Here is a 23,381-nt window from a genome sequence, read left to right as displayed (position 1 = left end):
GATGTCCATTCAGAATTATCTGTGCCTCTATGGGGAAGGTAAAAATAGGTTAGGACAGGGATTCTTAAAATGAGTCTATGGAGGCATTTTGGGAGCTTGTGAACCCCCTAAAACAGTAGACAGAAATTTATGTTCTTATAAATTTTCTGTGGAAATTTTGGGGTTTATTAGGTACTCAAAGGGCTCTGTGACCTCAAAGTGAATAACGACTGCTATATTCTAAAAAGTGGAAATTTGGGACAGTCTCGATATACATCCCCTTTGATGTCAAGGCTCTCCAGCATACTGGACAGTTACTACTTATTCTGACCTAAGATGCTTTTCTTTACTTTGTACCTTTTTTTGGTTATACATCTCTGAATGAGGTAGCACCTTGAAGGATGGAGATTTTGCTTCAGAGAAAATTCAAATAGTGTTCCACAGTCTCTGAGGGCAGTTTCCAGACAGGAATTTCAGAAGATTTGAGACTATATTGGAATAAATGTTCAGGCCTCTAAGGACTACCTTGGAGAGGATCACGTCTGGCATCTTGTGTATCGTTACTGTTCAATCTGCTTCATTACCTGTAGTTACACTCTCCTGCCCTCCGCAGTTGGAAACAAGCCTGTAGTCCTAATACAACCTAGGCAAAGAAGATCTTAGAATTATTTCTTTGAAAATTGCTCTGCGGTAACTGTGTTGTCCTTCGGAAGGCTGGTGGCAGGAAAATTGCCTGAGGCTGATGGGGAAATTTTAAGTTCCTTGGGAGAAAGGCAGGTATCTGAAATACCTCATTTTACCTGACTGGACCATACTTATTTATTGCGGGGCTGAGTGAGCCCAGGTTCACATAGGAGCCTGCTTTGTCTGGTGGTGGTGGAGCGGGGCCTTGATAAACGCCCAGTCTGGTTGATCTGGTCTGGTCTGGTCCAGCACAGTGCCCTCTCGTCATGAGGCCTCTCCCCAGCTGAAAAGGCAGTCTCAGTGATACCGAACCACCTAATCTCCATTTGAGTGCCTGGTGCCCAGCAAGCCAAACACTGAGCCACTGGTGGTTGGAGGTGGAGAAAGATTTATTTGAATTGGCCAAAATGAATAGGTGGGAGTCTGGGGTCGCTCAAATCTGCCTCCCCAAGAGCAGAAAGCAGGGGGTTTTATAGAGCTACGGAGCTTGGCAGGAGGAGCTTTGGGGAAACAAAGGGGTTACTCCCGTTAAACCCCTGGGCAATCTGACTTCTGGGTGTCAGTGGCTGCTGAGGGCCAGCCATTCCGTGATCGTGATGGTGATCGTGATGGTGATGGTGATCGTGATGGTGATCGCAACCTCCCCGATGGCATTGTCTGTCTTCTGCAAAACAAACTCACAAATCCTCTAGACCCCTGAGTCACCCCTCAAGTTAAACAGGAAAAATAGCAAATTGGTTTATTACCTACAGTAACCCTCAGGTACCCGGCTTCATTGGTTTGCTCTAGATTTCTAGCCTTGTACGTAGTAGTAGTGGTGGTGGTAGGTAGGGTTGCTCTAAGGCCTTTGGGGTCTTCTTTCCTCTCAGTTTTAAATTTTTTAGTCAACTCTAAGAGCCAAGGAATCTCAATATTGGAAGGGACCTTACATGCTACCCTTGCTAATCTACAAAGCAGGGAGCAGGGGGTGCCACACTAACCTTACCTGTTTTTCGCTGTTGTATCCTCAGCATCTTAACTGAGTGAGTGCCGTGTGGTGGGGATTTAGCAATTACTAACGGAATGAGTGAGTCCCTGTAAACACCAGCAACTGCAGCAGACCATTGTCATGGCTTCATTTGTTCATTTATTTGACAAATATTAATAAACTCCTACTATGTGCCACTTACTTTAAGTTCTGGGATATACTATAGTGAACAAGACAGTCTTTGTCCTCAGGAGCATAGTCTGTAACTGAGAAGTAAGGAATTAAAAAGATTTATAGTCTCTAATTGGAATGTAAGAATAAAAAGTCCCCCCTCATTTTGGCCGTTCTGGATATTCTCTTTGTCTTAGATCTCTTCGAGGGACCATAGAAAACACATTTAATTCCTTTTTCACATGAGAGCCTCTCACAATTCTCAAAGCAATTATCAGCCTCCCCCATCTAGAGCCTTCTCTTCTCCAGGGTAAACATTCTCAGTTCCTTTAGTCATTTCTCCTGTGACATGCCTCTGAGTGCCCTCTCCATCCTGGTCACTATCCTCAGGACACAGTCCAAACTGAGTCTGCCCCTCTGACAGTGTGGAGTCCAGAACTCAAAACCATATCCCAAACATTAATTTCCAGGGAATGTTCCAGCCTGGAGCCTTTCCTACATTTCAGCTTTTCTCCGCTTACGCTGGGCTCAGACAATGGATGATGGAAAGAGAAGGTCCTGGGCTTGGCCAGACTGAGAATGTCTTCATATTTGGCTAATCCTAGAATTGAAACTCCTTTCTTTTGTCTCCTTTCTGCCCTCGCCCCCTCCCCTTACTCCTGCCCCCTACCACCTCTCCTCACCGCAACCTCCATCCCTGCTCCTTACCCCTGCCCTGCCCCTTTCCCTCGGTATAGAAGAATCTACACATAGCCTTGCTGCCAGTGGCTTGCCTTTCCTTTTCTGAGTCACTGCCCTTCATTACCAGGGGAATTAGCATGAAAAAGCAAATTCCAGTTCTATAACTTTATTCTGGTTTCAGCCCTTTGTCACATTCTCTACCCCCACCCCCTACCAAAAATGACAAAAGTCGAGTCTTGTGACATCACACCAGTTGGCTATTGTATCAACAGCTGTGATGTCACCAACAGAGGATTATGACTTAAGGGAAGAATAGAGGGAGGGCGTTTATCAGGCAAGAACCCCTTGGGCACAAAGGAGTTATTTTCATGCAAATCTTCACCCAAAAAACCCAGTTGGCCTTTCAGTGGATGGGCTGTCAGTGGAAGCCCTCTCCCAGATTCTCATCGCTCCCTCCCTCTCTGGATTAATGGTTTGGTTTGTGGACATTACCCAAGTGTGGAAGTCCCCTGCCGGCTGGCTGGCTTCTGGGCTGGCTTTAGGTTTTATTCATGAGGTCGGTGCTGAATAGAGCTTTTCAAGGAGGGGATTCAGAGGAGATCCTGGGAGGAGCCTGGGAGCCCGAGGTGAAACTGACACAGATGTGCACAGCGTCTGGGCCATAGGGAGGTGGTCTGCAGCCACTTCTCTTCAGGCAGAGGGGCAGATGTTCTGTCAGCTGCTGTGGGAAGCCCGAGTGTCCCGTCCGTAGGCCTGAGTGCTTGCTGCGTGCCTGCCTCTGGGGCGGGGTTAGGCCTGTCCTTGGAACTCCTTCTTGGCTCCTTGACACAGAGACTTAGAAACACCTGCTGCAGAGGTTCCCAAACTTTCTCACTTGACGGGCCCTTAGTGTTTCAGTAAATTTTTTCACAGTGCTCATAGGTCAAAAGAAATATGTAAGTTTCATTTTTTAAGTATTCAGGTCTAAACAATTTAATAAGTGCTTATATCCAACAACTAGTAGCCATTTGAAAAAATTATACACATAAATTGAAAGGAAAAATATTTTTATCTCATTTTTAAATAACCACAATTACTAATTGGATGTGTTGGGCACTGCACAACATCTCACATCTTGGAATCAGATTGAATACTGCCATCCTCATTTCCTGTTCCATACCGCTTTTCACGCGGTACTTGCTTTTTATCACAGCAGCTGCAGTAAACTCAGCTTCACAAAGAAATGACATCATCAAAAAGAATGTAGTGCAATCTAATGTTAAAACTGTGAACTTGTGGGGTGTCCAACAAATGTTGAGGATTGGTCTGTTTTCCTCAAAAATTTAGAGTATCTTGCAGCACCCCTGTGGGTTAACTGCAGTGCTCTAGGGCAACTCAGCACACAGTTTGAGAACCACAGACTGCGATTGCCAAGGAGCACTTGGTTTGCTTAAAGGAGGAAAAAGAGGCAAATTCTGCCCCCATCGTGACCCTTAAAGAAGTTGGACCAGATGGATGGACAGACTCCCTTTACCTTCACTTTCAGCTCCAGCAGGACTGCATTGTTAGGAGAAGGCCTTTCTTTGACCAGGGTCTGTGTTTGTGAGTGTCTCTGTTCCTTAGTGGGGAAGAAGAATGAGGAGAAAAGGCCCGAAGAACAGCAGGAAAGCAACGTCTCTTAGAGTTATTTTGTATTGATTCAGGGCCCTCTGAACTAGATGGCTTCAAGAAAAGTGGGGTTTTAACACCAAGAATTTGGGGGTCAGGCATGAGACCTCTACCAATATCCTTTTCTAACTCTCTCCAGATAGAGGTGGGCTGCAGGGGTATACTTGGGATGGAGGATGGCTTCCTGACGTGAAATACGACAGAGACCGAAGGACTGATATGCTCGTGTCACTTATAGAGCTCACTGCCAACCTCTCTAGACTCTGGGATCTGCTGCTTACTGTGAAACTCTGGGCAAATTACTTAACCTGAGCCTCAGTTTCTTCACCCATAAAATAGAGATAAAGACCACTAGGTTAAATGAGATAAATGCATGCAGAGAACTAGCAGAGCTTGGCTGTATACATGTACTTTCTTCTACTACCTTCCAGAATTAAACAGCAAAGGGCTTTTCTCCAAAGGGAAATTCAACCTTAATGATCTGGCCAAGATCTGCAGTTTGAGTTGCTCTATTTCTTGATAACTTTGCTCTATATATCTAATGTTCCTAAATCTGCTGAGCCCAGTAACCTTTGTACCCACTCTGTAGGTTCCTTTTTCACTCTCTAAATGGCATTTTTTTATGAACAGAGTTCTTATTTAATTCAGTCTAATTTATCAGTGTTTTCCATTATGGTTATCGCTTTTTGTGTCCTGTTCAGGAAATCTCAGCTTGCTCCAAGGACTCCTTGGCTTTTGCTAATGGTTTTTCTTCTGCTTGCAATGTTCTTCTTCTGCCTTCTTTATCTTCTACAAGTCCTGCAAGATTCAGCCCAGTGTTACTTCTTTTTTTTTCTTTTGGAGAGGAAGATTGGCCCTGAGCTAACATCTGTGCCCATCTTCCTCTATTTTGTATGTGGGACGCCTTCACAGCATGGCTTGATGACTGATGTGTAGGTCCATGCTGGGGATCTGAACCCACAAACTCTGGGCTGCCAAAGCGGAGCATGTGAACTTAACTACTATGCCACTGCAGCCCAGTGTTACTTCTTGTCTCCTTCAGAAGCTCTCCCTGTCCACTTGATTAGATGTCTTTCTCCTTGCTTCTGGAACTCTATGTTCATGCTTCTATCACAGCCTTTGTTACATTGTACCAGGATCTTTTCTTTGCTTGCCTGTCTCAGTCAGGATGGGGAGCTGCTCAAGGGCAAGGATCAGAGTATAGCGTAGGTGTATGGGGATCTGGCTCGGAAGATGACCTCGAAGGGTTTGTGTAAGTAAACAAATGAAAGCTTTAGGCACCCACCACCTGTCTTCCTTCTCTACTTCTCCGACAGTATTTCCCGACCTTTCTTAACCTGTGCCCCTTTTTGCTGAGTATGAAGATCTTCCAGGCAGGTTGTGAAATGCTACCCCCAGGGCGTGTGCTCCAGATTGAGAGTTAACCACATTACGGTGCTTCAGAGAGGGCTGATAGGTAGTGTCCAAAATAGTAGGCGTCAGGAAAGGAAGGTCCTGTAATTCATTAAGCCCTAGAGAAAAGACTCTTGCATTTTACAATAGGAAAGTCATTGTAATCTTTGCACAGAACATTTCAGTTGAGTTCTTGGGCTGAAGCCACTCCTGCCCTGAATCTTTTGGGTGCTCAGGGCTCCCAGTCTTTTGGGTGGTATGGCTCCCTTTTGAATCTTCTGAGTGGCTGTGATTGCAGCAGGTAGGTCTAACTCTGAACTGGAAAGGCTGGTGGGGTTGGAAGATGAGCCTGGATAATGGATCCAGAAGCCACTCACCCTGTCCAGGGAGGGCCGCTCTGAGGTTGTGGCAAATGTGTTTTCATTCAGAAAATATTTATTGAGGGCCTACTGTGTGCCAGGGACTATGCTAGGCACCAAAGACTGTGAACAAAACACAAAAATCCCTTACCTGGTAGAACTTATATATAAACATAATAAATAAGTAGAAAAGAAAAGGAGTGTGTTAGATGGTGATAAATGCTGTAGAGAAGAATAAAACAGAAAAGGGGGACGAGGAGTGCTGAGGGGTAGCAGGTGGAGGAAGTTTTTTTAATAGTAATTTTTTATAGTATGGTCAGGGAAGGCCTCACTAAGAAGGTGGCATCTGACCAAAGACCTGGGAGAGAAGGGAGCAGGCTCTCTCACAGGGAGTACATTCCAGTTACAGGGTACAGCAGGTGTGAAGGCCCTGCGGTAGGAATGTGCCTCTTGTGTTTGAGGGAATAAGAAGGAGACTGTGTGGCTGATGTGGAAAGAGTAAGGGGAAAGAGTAGTTGAAATGAGGTCAGAGATGTCACAGGGACCCAGGTGATGAAGGGCCTTGTAAGTCACTGTAAAGATTTTGGCTGTTACTTTGAGTGATTGGGAGCCATGTCCGGGTTTTGAGCAGAGAAATGATAAGATCTGCACTGATGCTGGTGGTGGTAGCTAATGGAGGGTTTGTTCTGGTTGTTTCTGTTTTCTCAGTGAAATAGGAAGCAAACTCAGCTAAAAGAGGACAAGGGAAGAGGTTTTAAGGCTTGATAGTTGGGGAGAGCTAAACCCTTGGCCCAGAGACTCAAATGTGTTCTTTCTTGCCTCCGAGTGCCCTCTGTTTTCTAGATGGCTTCTCATTGGTCTTCCTGTGGGGTATTCTCCATGTGCTACAGACAGGAAAACAGAGGTATAAGGAAAACAGAGGTATTGAGACTTGCCTCATCCCTTTAGCCCTTACTCTTTCCCAGTCCTCTTCTGAGAAAGTCGGCTTGTGGGTGGTGTGTTTTTCTAGAGCAGGCGAGATATCTCACCATCAGTTAGGTTGAGTTCAACTAGATGAGAGAGCTTGGGAGGGGTGAGAATAAAGTCAAGATTTAGGATCAGGAAAGGCATTGGAAAGAAGTTGACATTTGAACTGGATATTTAAGAAAGAATGGGAGTAGAGGACATCAAGATAGAAGGAACGGGTTGAACAAAAGCTGGAGGCATGAACATTCCTGGCATGTGCAGGAAATGGCAACTGATCTGTTGTGGCTGGCCAGAGGGAAGGCACTGGTGCGAGGTAGGTCTGTGGCCTTTGAATCTTCACCATGGTTACGGGACCCACCAGGTGGTTCTTGCCAAAGTGAAAGAGGGCGGTGGTTAGCTCCCAGGACCTGGGCTCTTTGTGCGGCAAGCCTCCATTCTACTTTCTTCTTCCAAGTGCTGGCATGTCATCGGACAGAGTGGGCTCTGTCATCTGGGCAGAGCTGGGGTAAGCCACTTGCTGAGACGCTGAGTTTCCAGACTGGCAAAAACAGCCGTGTCTAGGTTTTTAAAACTATCTTGGAAGCAACCAGATTCCCTTTGGCCTGGGATTGCCTAATAAGCCCTCACCCCATTTTAGACTTTCAGGAAACATTTAAATCCAGCTTCAAACCTCCACAGAATCTGTACTGAAGTGGAGAAGGACCATCTGGCAGGAAAAGGGACTGAAAATGGTTGAGGTTGAAAATCCAAACTTCAAGTCCTCTTTGAGGAGGAGGGTTGGGAAAGAGGATGTGGGAGTGATAAGTGGAGAGTGAAGAGATGGAAAGAGAGCTTAATTTTTTTCTGATTATTATTCAACAATAACAACAACAAAAAATCATCTTTTCCTGTGGCTAGTTGAAGAGGATTTCAGCCTCATAGGGACGTGTAAAAACACCCAGCAATTCTTCTGACTTTTCAGCAAAGCAAATCTGGTTTCTCTCCACTTGACCAGGCTTGTAATCCCCTCATCATTTTTGCTTGAAGGGTTTTCTGGACCTAGAATCCCAGAACCTGGGGCTGGAATGGAAAAGATCCAAGGTACGAGGTATGTAGACGTAGTGACGGAGAAAAGGGGTCTGGTGTTCTGGAGGGAATTATGGGATAGACTTGAGAAAATCCTTCCTGTCTCCCTTTCTAAAGCTTTTGATGCCTGCCCACCCAAAGTCTGAGCCCACTTTTTCCCCTTTCCCTTGTAATCCCTTGTTTTTAGGCAGAGCAGAGCCAAAGACAAGGTTGTGGGCAGATAAGCAGTGAGAAATGAATCAGGAAAGGAGGCGAGGAAAAGAGGGATGAGGGAGGAGAAAGCTAGGGTGAATGAGATGAGGGCAAGTTTCCCAGGAACGGCCTCTCCTCCTGGGTCTGCTGGCTGAGGACCTGTTAGTGCAGCAGGTCCTGGAAGATAATAGAGATGCTTGTGAGGAGATTGTAAGCCCTGAAGTAGACAGCATTGGCTAAGGGGTGGGAGGGAAATGCCTGCTATTGACGGTCCGACTGGGTGGCAGCTACAGTTGGGAAACTCCCTTTCATCGGTTTTATAGCAACTGTGACTTTTGGAAAACAAGTGCACCTTGAAGGACCTGGCCAGTGGTAGAATTTCTAGGGCCCTTTGTAATCCTTGCCTTAGACTCCTTGGGGGCCCTCTTTTGTCATCAGTTAGCAAGTCAATTAACATTTATTTGAGCACCTTTTATGTGCAGAACTCTCTGCAAAAAAGTACTGAGGATTGTTCAAAAAATGGAGAACTTTCTATCACTGCCTGCAGCTTTCTCAGCCACGTGGGGACAGAGGGTGCCAGGATGTCAGGAGACCAGGGGGTTGGCTGAACTTCCTGGAAGTGACAAAGAACAGAGCGGCTGTGCCGGTGAGCTGCTACAGCAAGGCCTGGATCTGTTGGTCCTGGCAGAGCTATGAAAGGTAAACAAAGTCCTTCCCATCTTAGCCCAACCCAGGGACACCTGCAGGAGAGAAAGGAAGACAAACGCCCACACTCTTGAGAACTCTGGTTCAGATACTTAAAGGAACTCATTCTAAGGACGACCCTCCCTGAAGCTTGCAGTGCCATATTGGTTGCTGATACTCTTGGAGGAAGAAATTAAAGACCTAGGCCCTCCTCTGGGGGAGTTGCCAGTCTGTTCCTTCTCTTCTCGGCCAGGGACTAGGGAGGAGGAAAGGTTGCAGGAGGGAGTCAGTGAGAAGGTAGAGGGTCTGAGTAGGTGCTCCCTCAGCAGGGTGAGTAGGCAGGTTGACCTTGGGGCAGTCAGACTACAGCTGTACAGAGCTGTACAGTCTCTGGGCTGTAACCAGGTTCTCAGGGCACACACACAGCTCAGTTCCCTTTCCCACCGTTTCCTTTCCTAGGGCTGCTTCCTAAGCTATTACTTCCACATGAGAGATTGCTTAAGAGATTAGTGGAATGTAGTTATCAGTGGAATTCTCTCATGTGGTTTAGAGATTTCCTTTGTCAGTGTCTCGACTTCTTACCTGGACAAGTAAAGCAGATGCTTGGCAGTGTTCATGTCTCCTCTCAAAGGCGACGTTAACTCCAGCAGAATGGGAGGCTTCCCTCCAAATGCTTGCATCTGTTCCTCATCACTCTCAGGGTTCAAATGTCTCCTTCCTTAGGGACAAGGCATACTGTCACGTCCACAATTAGGCCTGTGGAAAAGTACCAAGTAGACATTTAGAAATGTCACCTAAACAAGAGGAAACAGTGTTTTGCTCTAGGATAGGAAGGTTCATTCTTAGAGACTGGGCATCCCTCAGAAGGAGCTGCCCTTCAGAGACTGACCTCTAGGGGTCCTTTCTTGGACCTTGGGAGTATCTGGATTGGGTGATGGGATTGGATTGTAGGGAGAGGGGACACTAAGGGAGCTGGGGAGAGAGTTGCAAGGTGAAGGCTGTCCTGAGCAAGAGCAAAAGGAGGGAGCCTTCCAGAGGGTCTTTCCTCCAGTGACAGTGAGAGGAATAGACGGGAGGTTGCAAGCGGCCAAGAGACGGTGCCTGCACAAGAATACGCTCTTCTTTCCTACACTGCTCTGGCCAGCCGCCGTCCAGGAGGCTTTGAGTGACTGCTTCCAGTGCAGTACTCCTAACCCTTTCCTGCTGGGCCACAGGCTAGGGCTGAGCAATCACCTGCAGACTGGGAGTCAGGGCAGAGAGCTGAGTAAAGCTGCCCCGCTGTAGGCATTGGGTGGGGAGGGACAGTAGTAAATTAGAGAGAACGTGCTACATCTACATAGGCCACTAGACTCAGGTCTGGCCAACTCTTGCTGTATAGAAACGCAGACAGTGATGGCAAATTTTCTAATTTTTCAAGAGAAGCCAGAATCTGAATTTTTATTTGTGCTCACCCAATTTTTTAAATATTTGTAACTAATTCAAATTTTTTAAAAATAAAAGGAAAGCCAAATGAGGCATATTTTTGACCTTGTAAGCTACCGGTTTATGTCTTTGGGTATAAAATACTCTTTTTCCCAGGAGTTTGCAAATGAAGAGAAAGTGAGGAAAGTGGTTGTTGGCTACTAGAGATGGGTGGCAGGAGGAGTGGTTTCGAGAAACAGCAACTCTGAGCACCCGCACAAACTGAGGACACTGTCTAGAGGAGACGTTTATAATGCGCTTGCTGGATCCAGTGATGTACCTGCTCCTTTGTCACTGAGGGTCCGTGGTTCTGTGTGGAGTGGAAGAAGCTGAGTGATGGGAGGAAGAAGAGGGACTGAATGTCCATCTCTTATATGCTCACAGCTGGGCAAACTCTTGGGCACATGGTTAGTGGTGACCCTTCATACCTTTCCAAGTCCTCAGAGAGCATGTTACAAGACACGTTTTCATACTTACTGGTATATAAGACTAGGCTAAAGTGCATGCAAATTCCTAGGCCTCATCCCCATTGAGTTTCCCATTGAGGAAGTGGAGCCTGGGGCTCTGCATTTTTAACAAGTACCCCCATCGATGTTAAGGAAAGTAGGTGGACAGTGGAGTCAGACAGAGCTGAGTTCACCTTCTTGCTCTGTTCCTTCAGTGGGTGCATGATCTTGGACCAATCGTTTGATCTCTCTGAAACTACATTTCCTGATTGGAAAAATGAGTCTGTGTTATCATTACCATGAAGAATGGTAAGAGCTGAATTAGAAGATAATTGGAGGCCATACAGAGTCCTGGCTCAGAGCTAGGGCCCTGGTGCAAGCCACCTGGGCTCAAATTCCTGCCTTGCCACTTTGTAGCTGTGTAGCTTACGGCAAGCTATTTAACTGCTCTATGCCTTGTTTTCCTCAGTAATGTGTAACTAATAATAGTACCTGCTTCATAGGGTTGTTACAAGGGTTAAATGATTTAATACATGTGAAGACTCCTAACTTTAGCTATTAGAATTATATAAAGAATCTAGCAGCATGTCTCGTAATAAATGTGCCTTTGCTTTTCCTTAGATCCTCTTACTGTGGGTCTCAAGCAGGTTAAGGCTTACTTCAAATGTCGCCTCTCTATGAGGCCTTCCTGGAGTCCACTTTTTACATGGCTTTTCTCCCTTTACAGTTCGCTCCTCCAGGGCAGGAATGTGTGTGTCCGTTTTTATATCCTCGTACCTTGCACAGTGCCTAGCATAGAAAATGGATTGAATGGCAGTGGTGGAGTGTCCGAAAAATGCCTCAAGCTCAGGACCGGAGAGGTTGCCTTCCAGATACCTAGAGAAGCATGCTCTGGAAGAAAAACCACTTATTAAGCTTCTGTGTGCCAGACATGAAAATCATGTGAGATAGTCATGTTATTGTTATTGCTCATATAGTGAGAAAGTTGAGTCTTTGAGACTCACTTGTGCAATGTCACTTAAATAGCAGTTGTTAGAGTCAGGGTTGGACTTAGTTATCCGACTCCAAGTCAGGCATTTTTCCTATGCACCTCAAGTACCTGGAACTGTGGTCTCTGTCTCAGTGCAGAGTTTATAGAAAAATTGTAGTGGTACCTTATTACGTTCCTTTCTCTGGATTGTAACTCTTCTTTTCAGATAGTTGTCTGTAATTTGTCAGAGCTGGCTTTTTGAGCAACTCGTGACTGGTGGTAGATGCTAATTGAACAATTTCATTTTCCAAACATGCAGTTTCTATCTGGACTTTGCCGTTGAGGGGCTTAGGAACTAACGAAACAATCTGTTGTCCTCCTTGCTTCTCTGCTCCATTCCCAGAGGGTATTTCCTCTGCTTGGGAGCCTTCTCACCTTGCAGCTAGACGAGCCAAGGAATCAGGCTGAAAGCATAGATGAAAGGCTGAAAGCATAGATGAAAGCCTGTCATTGCTCTTAGGGCCAGGGGAGAAGCAGGGTCCCCCAGGAAGCCAGCCATGCAGAGTGCTCAAGGTTGAGCTTCAGGTGTAAAGGGTTAGCCTGGTCCCCAGTTCCTCTGGCCGCTAGTTGTTCCCTGACCATGAGAGAGCTGACCTAGAGAGAGCAGGTGGGAGGGAGGATGGTGAGTTGGCATCTCTGTTCTTCTCACTTGGTGGGCTCTTCTGGTGTTTTCAGCAGTGCCTGCCCAAGATGCCTTAACTCCTAGCCCACTCCTGAGAATAGCAGCTGTGCTCTTGCCAAAGTGTGACGAAAGGTCCCTGCCATGGGCCTGGTAGCAATTTCGATCCACTCCTCTCTTGGTTACATCTTCACAGGATTTTTCTTCTTGGCCCAAGCAAATGTAAGAGTCATTTACATTTTTCCTTCTTACTAAGTTGGCTCTGTGTTCTCATACTCAACTACATAATAGCATTTCAGGGCAGTGGGTCCACTCTCTTTAGACCAGAAATTCAGGAAAAGAAAGAATATGTTTTTCATCATGTTCTTTTAGTAGATTTCAGTTTATGGTCTTTTATCTTCTGCCCTTTCCCAGTGGGCCTGCCCTGGAGCTGCTAGAGCGTGTCCAGTGTTGTTTTGATGGGTTACGATGGTTATTGTGACCATTGTTACCATGGGCACAATTGAAAGCTGATGCTTAGCAAGTTGATTTCTTGTAGCACTGTGCTCCCTGAGGATTCTGAGCACTGGCCTGGGAAATCTTCCAAGGGCTGCCTCTTCTCTCCCTTCTTTCTGTTGCACGCACACCCATATGCAAATCACTTAAGTTGGCACTGGGCTGGTACAGGTAAAGCATGTCTCACCAGAGTCGGTGTGCATAGATGCACTGGTGGCAATCCTTCTCCTCCTCATTCTCCTCCTCCTCCTCGCTAGCATTAGCTGTATACTTAAGTTTATAAAGATATTTTTCCCCCCAACAGGTAGGGAAGGCTTTTCTCACTTTGTGAAGAATAAAAGTGAGGCTCAGTGGTGTTTTCTTTTTTCCAAAAGCATCTGTAGTATCACCTTGGTAGGCTGTTTCATTGCTGTCACCATCGCATAATCGCCCTTATGCCTGCTAGCTGCTTCCTCCCTTTCCACCTCCCACTCCACTCACTCCCACCATCACCAAAACCACAGCCCTGAGAGCTCCCACGAAGTTAAAGAAATTAGAGGTGGTGCATTTCATGTTGAAATTAGGAAAGAACTATACCTGATATCAGGAATTAGAGTTTGCTTATTTTTGTCTTCGAGACCAATCATTTATTTGCACAAAGGTAATAAATAAGATGGCCTCCATCTCCAGGCTTAAGGTCATTAGTGGCCATAAATATGTTCAACTTTCATATCCAAAAATACTTCATATTGGTCAGTGTAAGAAGAATGCCAGTCAGAGTGAGAGAACTACTCTCCGTGAACTGTTCAGCTTCCATGAAGGTGCTGTTAGCCCAGGCCAGAGTGCACCATTCACGCTGGAAATACGCTTGGTATATCAGTTGTGTTGTCTCTCATATCTACTCTCCAAGGCACTTAAAAGCTTCTTTTACTCTTAAGTTTTAAATCTATATTGGGATATAATTCACGTAACATAAAATTCACCCATATAAAGAGTACAGTTCAGTTGTTTTTAATATATTGACAGAGTTGTGAAACCATCATCACCATCTAATTCCAGAAGTTTTTTTTTACCCTAAAAAGAAATCCCATACTGATAGCAGCCCCTCCCCATTCTGCCACCCTCAGCTCAACCGTAGGCATCCACTAATTGCTTTCTGTCTCTATAGATTTGCCTATTCTGTACATTTCATAAAAAAGCATCAGGATTCATCCATGTTATAGAATGCGTCAGTACTTCATTCCTTTTTATATCTGAAAAATATCCCATTTTATGAATATACCACATTTTCTTTATGCTCTCATCGTTGATGAGAACATTTGGTTTGTTTCCTCATTTTGGCAATTATGAATAATGCTGTTATGAACATTTATGTACAAGTATTTGTGTGGACATGAAGTTTTCTTTTCTTTTGGATATATACCCAGGAATGGATCATGCTGGGTCATATGGTTACCCTGTGTATAACTTTTTAAGGAACTGCCAAACTGTTTTCCAAAGTGGCTGTGCCATTTTTTATCTCCAAAAGCAATGAATGAAGTTTCCCTTTTCTCCACAGCCTCACTGGCACTTGTTTTCATCTGTTTTTTTTTTATTATACCCATCCTAGTAGATGTGAGATAATACCTCATTGTGGTTTTGATTTATATCTCCCTAATGATTAGTGATGTTAAGCATTATTTCATGTGCTTATTGGCCAATTTTATATCTTTGGGGAAATGTCTATTTAAATCCTTTGTCTACTTTTTAATTGGGTTATTTGTGTTTTTCTTATTGAGTTGTAAGAGTCCTTTATATATTCTGGATATAAGTTCCTTAGCAGATAGATGATTTGCAAATAATTTCTCCCAGTCTGTGGGCATCTTTCCTTTCTTGATGATATTTTTCACAGCACGAAAGTTTTTATTTTGATATAATATAGTTTATGTCTTTCTTTTCTTTTTTTTTTGAGGAAGATTAGCCCTGAGCTAACTTCCACCACCAATCCTCCTCTTTTTGCTGAGGAAGATCGGCCCTGAGCTAACATCTGTGACCATCTTCCTCTATTTTATATGTGGGATGCCTGCCACAGCATGGCTTGTTAAGCGGTGCCATAGGTCCATGCTGGGGATCTGAACCATCAAACCCCACGCTGCCAAAGCGGAATGTATCACATAACCGCTGCGCCACCAGGCCAGCCCCTGTCTTTATTTTCTTTTGTTGCTTGAGCTTTTGGTGTCATATCTAGGAAACCATTGCCTAAGCTATTGTTACAAAGATTTATCTCTGTGCTTTCTTCTATGCTTTGCTTGTAGTTTTAGCTCGTAATTACATTTAGGTTTATGATTCATTTTTACTTAACTTTTTTGTATGGTATGAAGTAAGGGCCCTACTTTATTTATTTGCATATGAATATCCAGTTATCCTAGCACCATTTGTTGAAAAGACTCTTCTTTTCCTATTGAATTGTCTTGGCATCCTTGTTGAAAATCAATTGACCATAAATTGATGTGTTTATCTCTGGACTCCCAATTCTATTCCACTGATCTCTATTCTCATATCTGTATACTTTGTCTTGATTACTGTGGCTTTGTAGTATGTTTTGAAATTGGTAAGTCCAAACCTTCAACTTTACTCTTCTTTTTCAAGATTGTTTTGGCTATTCCAAGTCCCTTACAATGCCGTAAAATTTTAGGATCAGCTTGTCAATTTCTGTAGTTGATGAGTATTCTGTTCAATCTGTAGATCAATTTGGGCAATGTTGCCATCTGAACAATTTTGAGTTTTCTGATCCATGAACATGGAATGTCTTTCCGTTTATTTACGTCTTCTTTAATCTCTTTCAATGATGTTTTGTAGTTTACGGTATACAAGTCTTGCACTTCTTTTGTTAAATTTATTCCTAAGTATTTTGTTCTTTTTGCAGCTGTTGTCAATGGAATTGTTTTTCTTGATTTCATTTTCAGATTGTTCATTGCTAGTGTGTAGAAATAAAATTGATTTTTAAAAATATTACTCTGTGGGGCCAGCCCTGTGGTTGAGTGGTTAAGTTCGTGTGCTCCGCTTCGGCGGCCCAGGGTTTTGCTGGTTCAGATCCTGGGTGCAGACAGCACCACTCGTCAGGCCATGCTGAGGCAGCATCCCACGTACCACAACTAGAAGGACTCACAACTAAGAAATATACAACTGTGTACTGGGGGGATTCGAGGAGAAAAAGCAGAAGGAAAAAAAAATATTACTCTGTATGCTGCAAACTTGCTTGACTTTATATATTCATTTAAGAGTTTTTTAGCGGTATCCTTAGGATTTTCCACATACAAGATTATACCATCTGCAAATAAGAAATAATTTTACTTCCTCCTGAGTATACCTTTAAGTTTTAACCTTTTTCTTTCTTTCATTATTTTATTTATTTATTTATTTATTTTACAGATTTTATTGTTTTCCTTTTTCTCCCCAAAGCCCCCTGGTACATAGTTGTATATTCTCTGTTGTGGGTCCTTCTAGTTGTGGCATGCGGGATGCTGCCTCAGTGTGGCCTGATGAGCAGTGCCATGTCCGCGCTCAGGATTCGAACCAACGAAACACTGGGCCGCCTGCAGCAGAGTGCGTGAACTTAACCACTCGGCCATGGGGCCAGCCCTCATTATTTTAGCATAAAGTAATGTTCCCTAAAGGATAGTGATATATTAGCTAACTGTATATGGTACATGAACGGATATTTTTCACTTTGTAAGTGCTTAAATACTTTAATGTATATTAATTTTATTTTAATGAGTATTAGAAAAAATATGATAGTTCATAATTTTATGGTGTTGGCTCAGATGTCACTTTTTCAGAATGTTCTTCCTTGAACATCCTATGTAAAATAATAGACCTTCTTTTCTCTTTCTCTACCTTGCTTCATTTTTTCCTTCCTACCACTTATCTTCACCATAAATATTATACACAAATGTATACTTATGTATCACATAAATGTGATGTGTGCATGCTTATTGTCTGTTTCTTCCCACTGGGATGTGAGCTCCATGAGAGCTGAGACTTTCTTTTATTCTTTGCTAGATGGCAGTGCCTAGGACACAAGTGCTCAGTAAATATTTGTTGAATGATTATTTAGAACAAGGTTTACTATTTTAAGAAAAGCAAGACAGTTTCAAGTTGATGAAACAAAAATATTGAGTAAATAGTTATTCAGGAGGTATGCAACTATGGCAAAATTCATAAAGGCTCTGTGGCATGCCAGAAGTTTGGGAAACTCTAACTTAAGAAATGAGAGAGATAGGATGGAGATGGAGTTTTTTTTTATCATTTTCTGTGAAGTGAGAAGTTATCTGTTAGCTCACAGACTCTTTCCCCAACCCAGATTAGGGGTGAGGCTCCTAAGCTATAATACATGGAATTAAATAAATGTGGGAAAGTGGTTCCTACCACCCGCCACAGAAACCTCTTGGCAGTTTTGGAGGTCATCTGGAAATGTTTGAGGTGCTTTTGGCTGCCCGTGGAAACTTGGCTTATAGGCCTTGTCTTCTTTGCAGGGCTCTGGGTTTGCAGAGAGCCGAAATGACCATGACTGCCAACAAGAATTCCAGCATCGCTCACGGAGCTGGAGGCACTAAGGCCCCTCGGGGGACTCTGAGCAGGTGAGTAGGGGAGTACTGCTGGAGGAATGGAGCTCTCTGAAGGGTGGCATCAAAGGACAGCCAAGTGGCCTGGGTCCTGGGTAGGATCCTTGCTGAGTTACATGATTATCATCATGACTCTGACAGTCGTACAGGTGATGGATCTAGGCCCAGCTCATGCTGACCATGAAGGAAGAGTCGTCTCTAACATGTATGCTATTTTCTAGTTCTCTAAGTTTCCATAGGAGGGAACAAACAGGGACCCTAAAACAAGTTTTGCTTTGTGCTATTGGAGGAGCCTAGAGCTCCAGGCATGGAGCCAGCATGAAGCAGCTGATGTTCTTCTGGCTGTATGCTTTTCCCAAGATGGAGACAGCTTGGGGGCTATGCCTGAGCTAGGCTGCACTGTAGTGAGGGAGGCTGCCCACTCTGGGGGTAGGGATGGGGCAGCAGTTATACAAGTTAGCACAAGTTCCAAGCAGAAGTCTAGGTTCTATAAGAATTTAGGCCATCCTGCAAACAAAGCAGCTTGGGGAATTTTAGTCAGTGTAAGCTATAATCTGCTTTCCTGGTTTTGTCTTCTTTTTAAAAGTGGGAAGGTAGAACCAAAGAAAAACCACAGATTTTGGAATTAAGTAGAATTGACTTCAAATCCAAGCTCTAACTATTTACCAAATAGTGAGATCTCAGGGCATTTTCTTATGCCCTCTAAAATTTTGGTTACTCATCTGTAAAATAATAATAATAGTACTTATCTCACAGAGCTGCTGTGAGGATTAAATGAGATAATATATGTCAGTGCTTAGCATAGTGTCTGGCATAAAGCCACTCAATAAATGTTAACTCCCTCCATATGATGGCATAAAAATTTCCAGAGTTGGCAGATAGATGTACAACTCTCCCCAGGGCTTCTCAGCTCTGGGCCAAGGCTGATACTGACGTTCTAGAAGAACCTCCAGGCTCTTTTATTAAAGCCACGTACCTTTCATAGCCCCTTCTGCTGAATCTCAGGTGGACACATTTGGCTTTTGGGACCTCAGCTACTAGAGTGAATAGCTACGAGAAGGATGTTCAGCTTAGGTTGGAATAGGACTAGTTCCTTCCTGGATGTCTGGTGCACGCAGTGCCAGGCTGAGACCAGCGAGGCATGGCACACTCAGATCTGACTGCAGGTGCTAGTAGACGTTTGGTTCATTCGGAGCTGGAGTCCAGATATGGTTGGTAGAATGGAGTGCAGGACATGGCCACTGAGGAGTGACTGGCGTGAATGAGGCAGCAGGAGTTCCCTATACCGCACATGCAGTTTGGTCCCAGTGAAAATGGTCTGGATGGACTGTGTCAACCGAACAGAGATTGGTAGGTTCTGACTTGTTAAGTACATAAGAACTTGGGAGTTAGAGAAACAAGTTGAATAGCCACTCTGTGGCAGCAAGACCAATAAGAACACCCCCTGCCTTCTGCCCGTGTTCCCCCTGTAACCTGGACTAGAGTTGCTTACATACTTGCTTCCCTGAATGGGGTGAGGCTGAGAATAGCAGGGACCAGCAACTTCTTGAGTAAAACAGGGAGAAAAACTGAATTCTCCCAGGCCGTGTTGGTGGCCACGCCAGAAACAGGCCTGGTCTTCGTCTTCCGTTGTCTGCTCCTGGGGAGCTCCTGGCTGGGCTCTCACCAGTCTGGTGGCGGGTCTTACTCCTCAGTCTCACTATGACTGAGTTGGCAGATGGAGACTGGGAACTAAGGTTTCCTTTTTTTTTTTATGTGAGACTGTATGGATGAAATAGGCACTATATGAGATTGAATAGTTTTATTCTTAATTTTAAAGAAATAGTATATTTAGAACCTGAATTAGAACTTACAGTACCTGGCAGCCCTCAGCTCCTTTCAGTACTATTCCTTTTTTCTTCTAATTTCCACTATGTTGGGGGTGGGGTGGGAGATGCAGTGTTTACATCAAGTCACAAAGCAGAATCAGGGCTGCTGACAAGTACCCCAGTTTCTATTTGGAATTCATATGTACATGTTTTAAACGTTTTTAGAAATTTCTCTTCTTTTAGGTTCCTAGCATGCTTGCCATCATAACTTGATGGATGGTGTTTGTAACTATCTGAGCCTCTCATGTACCTAAAAAAAGCGTTTTTCTAGCCTCCCTTCTAAGTCTTCCCTTCCCTTCCTTCCTGTCACATTTCTGCTTCCTGCTCTCCCTCCCTCCTTTCCTGGGCTTTTGGCATGGAGTCACAGGTCTCTGTGGCTGGCTACACCCTTCTTTCATAGGCTACTGCTGGACTATAGGTGTTGTTTCAAAATTGTCACCTGTGCTTTCTCTGGCTGCCTTCATCCCCAGCCACCTCTGAGGGATGTTCTTTGGGCTGAGCAGTGCAGTAAATCACCAGTTCATTTAGGAAGTCATTGTCAGTGAGCTCTGAGGGCTCTCCTCCTAGGTGCTAGGCTCTGTGGTGGGCAATAGGGGACAAAGAAGCATGATCCACTCTCTTTCTTCAAGGTGTTTACAACCGGTGGGGAAGGGCAGATGGGACCCTGTGGAACTGTCAAGATATATATTTGCAAGGCTGTTTTCCTAATTTAAATAAGACTTTACCTGGTGCTGCCACTAAGCCAGTATGGGTTAAAGATTCTGGATTCCATTCTATTATTAGGCTTCTATGGGTATTTTGCTAATTTATTCTCTTCCTTTTCCTCTGCAGCACAGTCATGATTTGGCAGGATATGTATGAGGAGGAAATCTAAGCCTTTTCACTTGACCACGAGAGTTTTGTTCTTTGCTATGTTTTGCTCTCCTAGAGCAGGTTTCCCTTTCTCTTTGTTGATGAGGCCGATGGGTGCTTTGCTTCACCCTCAGCTGCCAGCTACACCCTCCCCACAGGCTGTTCCCCCTCCGGCTCATGGGATTTGGCTGTATCCAGTTCTGGGGTGGAAGGTGGGATTCTCAAAGCTCCTCTGATTTCCAGAGGTCAGGCTTCGTGATGTTGGTACTGATGACCTGGGATGGAACTAGAAGCAGCTTGGTGACCTGAAAACGAGGCAGTGTTATGTTTAGAGCTAATTCTGCCACGTAGATGGGGCGATCTTTGCCACTGTTTGCTCTCGGGAGAGCTGTAAGACCTGGCTGACAGCAGGGGCCGTTCTCAGAAGACATGAAATCTCTCAGATTTCGCTTGTGCTGTAAGACCTGGCTAACAGTGGGGCTGTTCTCGGAAGACATGTCACGCCTGCGGATTTCCTCGACAGCTTCTTCGCTATGAAGCTCCAGCACCTAGGTCATTGTGACTTGGAAATACAGGCTGTCAGTATTGTGTTTGGGAACCTTGCCTCTGAATATAGGTGCAGGAAACCTGGATGCCTGTAAAAATGTAGACTTCCTGGGGTCAATGACTTTGACTGACTTCTTTCCGTCTCTCCCAAGCCTGGAACAATGCCTGGTATGTAGAAGACAGTAACTATTTGACCAGTAACTAGTTGACCAATTGACTAGATGGCTGGGAGATCAGCTTTTTAGAACATAGGCTGCTGTACTATTCGAGTCCTTGTGGTACCTTCCTAATGGGTCTTGTTGACTTTGGACTCTCTTTCTGTTCAGTCCACAGACTCTTAGAAAGGCAGAGCTGAAAAGGAACCTTAGAGCTCATTCAGTCTAACCCACTTGTTTTACAGATTGGGAAACTGAGACGCAGAGAAGACAGAGGTACTCCCAAGGAGACAAAGCTAATGGGAAGAAGAATTCAAGCCTAGCTCTCTTGATCCTTCTGTTATTTCATTATACACTATGTTCACCTCCCTATAAACATTACTGGGATCTCTCTACTCAAAAACCACTGTCATCTGTGATATGATCAAACTTGGCCTGGCTTGTGAGGTTTTCATAAAAAGCCCTGGTCTTTCTTTTCTACCCTTATCTTTTACTGCTCTCTAATGCAAACCTTACATTTCTGCCAGTCTGGATGCAAGTGTTACTTCCTTCCCAGTGCTTTTCTTGACTACCCAGCTAGGAAGGATGCCCCTCCCGTCTGTATTCATTCACTCTTAGAACCCTTGGTTTGGAGCCTCCTAATGGCACTTATCATATAGTACCTCATATGGTAGATATTTGTGTGGGTCTTATTTCTACTCAGTTGGAACCGTTTGGAGGCCCAGCTCATACTCTTTTGGAATGTTAGAGTTGGAGGGGATCTTGGGATTCATTTGGCTCAGTTACTTGATGTTACTATGAGGAAGGTAAAACTCACATAGCTAATTGACAGTGGAACCATAATTTCAACTCAAATTTGCAGGTTTCTGTGCAAAGGGAGGTCCTCGTTTATAATATGGTGAAATCCAGAGAGGTCTTAAGGTCCCACTGCCAAGGTGAGTACGGATTTGGACCCTGTGCCTTAGATTTCAGGAAGAGAGTAAGAACTTGCAAAGAAGAAAAGTCTCCTGAGAGTAGTAGCTGTGGGTAAAAGATAGTGTTGCAGAGCCTGTCCTGGCAATGGCAGGCCACCTCTCAGGAGGGACCTGTGGCCTTAGCGCCCCTGTTACCTGAGATGCCTCTTAGAGTCCAACCATGGTGTCAGTCAGTATTGGTCTAGTTATTTCTTGCTGCGTAACAAATGACCCTAAACTTAGTGGCTTAAAACATTAACATTCATTTATTTTGCTCACAAATTGCAATTTGGATAGGCTCATTAGGGAAATCTTGTCTCTATTCCTTGTAGCATCATTTGGGGTTGCTTGAAAGTTGCAGGTGACTCAATGGCTAAAGGCTGGAATCAGTCTGAAGGCTTGTTCACTTACATATCTGACTGTTTATGCTGGCAGTCAGCTGGGATCTCAGCTGTGGAACACCTACATGTGGCCTCTGCATTTGGCTGTGTGCTTTCACAGCAAGACGACTGGGTTCCAAGAATGAACATGTCAAGAGAACAAGGCAGAAATGCATGGCATTTTAAGGACCTAGACCTACAAGTTGCATAGTGTCTTTTTTTATTTTATTTTGTTGATTAAGGCAATGGCAAAGTCTGCCAGAGTTCAAGGTAAAGAGCTCTGTACTCCAGTTCCAACATAGGGAAGTGTGTGGGGTTTTCCCCCATACCACTAAGCAATTCTCCAACACCAGCTGAGTGTCCTACAATTCAACTCAATTCTGACACTGTCTACCAGAGATAGCATAAGATTCCATAGGTTAGGGGCTCAGTCCCATAAGACTGCCTTCTACTTCAGATGCCAATTGCAAGCCAAGGTTGTTATCAACTGGCTATTAATCAGAGGCTCCCATGACCCCCTCTTTGGGTTCATTCATTTGCTAGAGTGGCTCACAGAAGTCAGGAAACCCGTTTGCTCCCTAGATTACCAGTTTGTTACAAAGGATATTAAAGGATACAAATCTACAGTCAGATGAAGGGATACATAGGGCGAGTCCTGAACAAAGGAGCTTCTGTTCCTATGGAACTTGGGCTGAGCTGGGTGGCACAGGAAGCATTATGGTTCACTAACCTGGAAGTTCTCTGAACCCTGTCCTTTTGGGTTTTTGTGGAGGCTTCTTTACATAGGCATGGTTGATAAAATCATTGGCCATTAGTGATTGATTCAACCTCTAGCCCCTCTCCCCTCCCTGGAAGTGTAGGGGTGTGGGACTGAAAGTTCCAACCTGCTAATCACTTGGTTGGTTTTCTTGGCAGCCAGTCCCCAACCTTAGGTGTGGTCCAAAAGTCATTTCATTAACATAACAAAAGACACTTTTTATCTCTGATGTCACTTAGGAAATTCCGAGCATTTTAGGAGCTCTGTGCCAGAAACCACTACAGAAACCAAATATATATTTCTTATTATAAATCACAGCATCATACAAGGGGAGGGGAAATAGTTCCCACTTGAGAGGATCAACATCACATTGTGAGAAGGGCACATGAGATGGGATATGTTGTGGTCGCTATCTTTGGAAAGTCCAATCTGCCACTCTGCTCTCTGGT

General features: G+C 44.4%; 1 protein-coding gene across 50 annotated transcripts in view; it reads left to right on the top strand.

Annotated features, from left to right (window-relative positions):
- DENND2B (DENN domain containing 2B) overlaps positions 1–23,381 on the top strand; it is a 176,808-nt gene that overhangs the window by 105,874 nt on the left and 47,553 nt on the right. For 41 of the 50 annotated variants that reach the window (XM_070274705.1, XM_070274702.1, XM_070274689.1 and 38 more), the window contains one exon: positions 17,332–17,436. The exons of 1 other annotated variant lie outside the window; for it this stretch is intronic. In XM_070274705.1, the coding sequence (XP_070130806.1) occupies positions 17,357–17,436 (80 nt within the window). In that variant the 5' untranslated portion in view covers positions 17,332–17,356. Of the gene's footprint in view, positions 1–7,872; positions 7,934–17,331; positions 17,437–23,381 lie in introns of all 50 variants that reach the window. 8 more of the 50 variants (XM_070274695.1, XM_070274694.1, XM_070274726.1 and 5 more) reach the window with 2 other exon arrangements.

Source organism: Equus caballus, chromosome 7 (genome assembly GCF_041296265.1).
Source record: "Equus caballus isolate H_3958 breed thoroughbred chromosome 7, TB-T2T, whole genome shotgun sequence".
Taxonomy (NCBI): Eukaryota; Metazoa; Chordata; class Mammalia; order Perissodactyla; family Equidae; genus Equus; species Equus caballus.
This window is presented reverse-complemented; position numbering and strand designations above follow the sequence as displayed.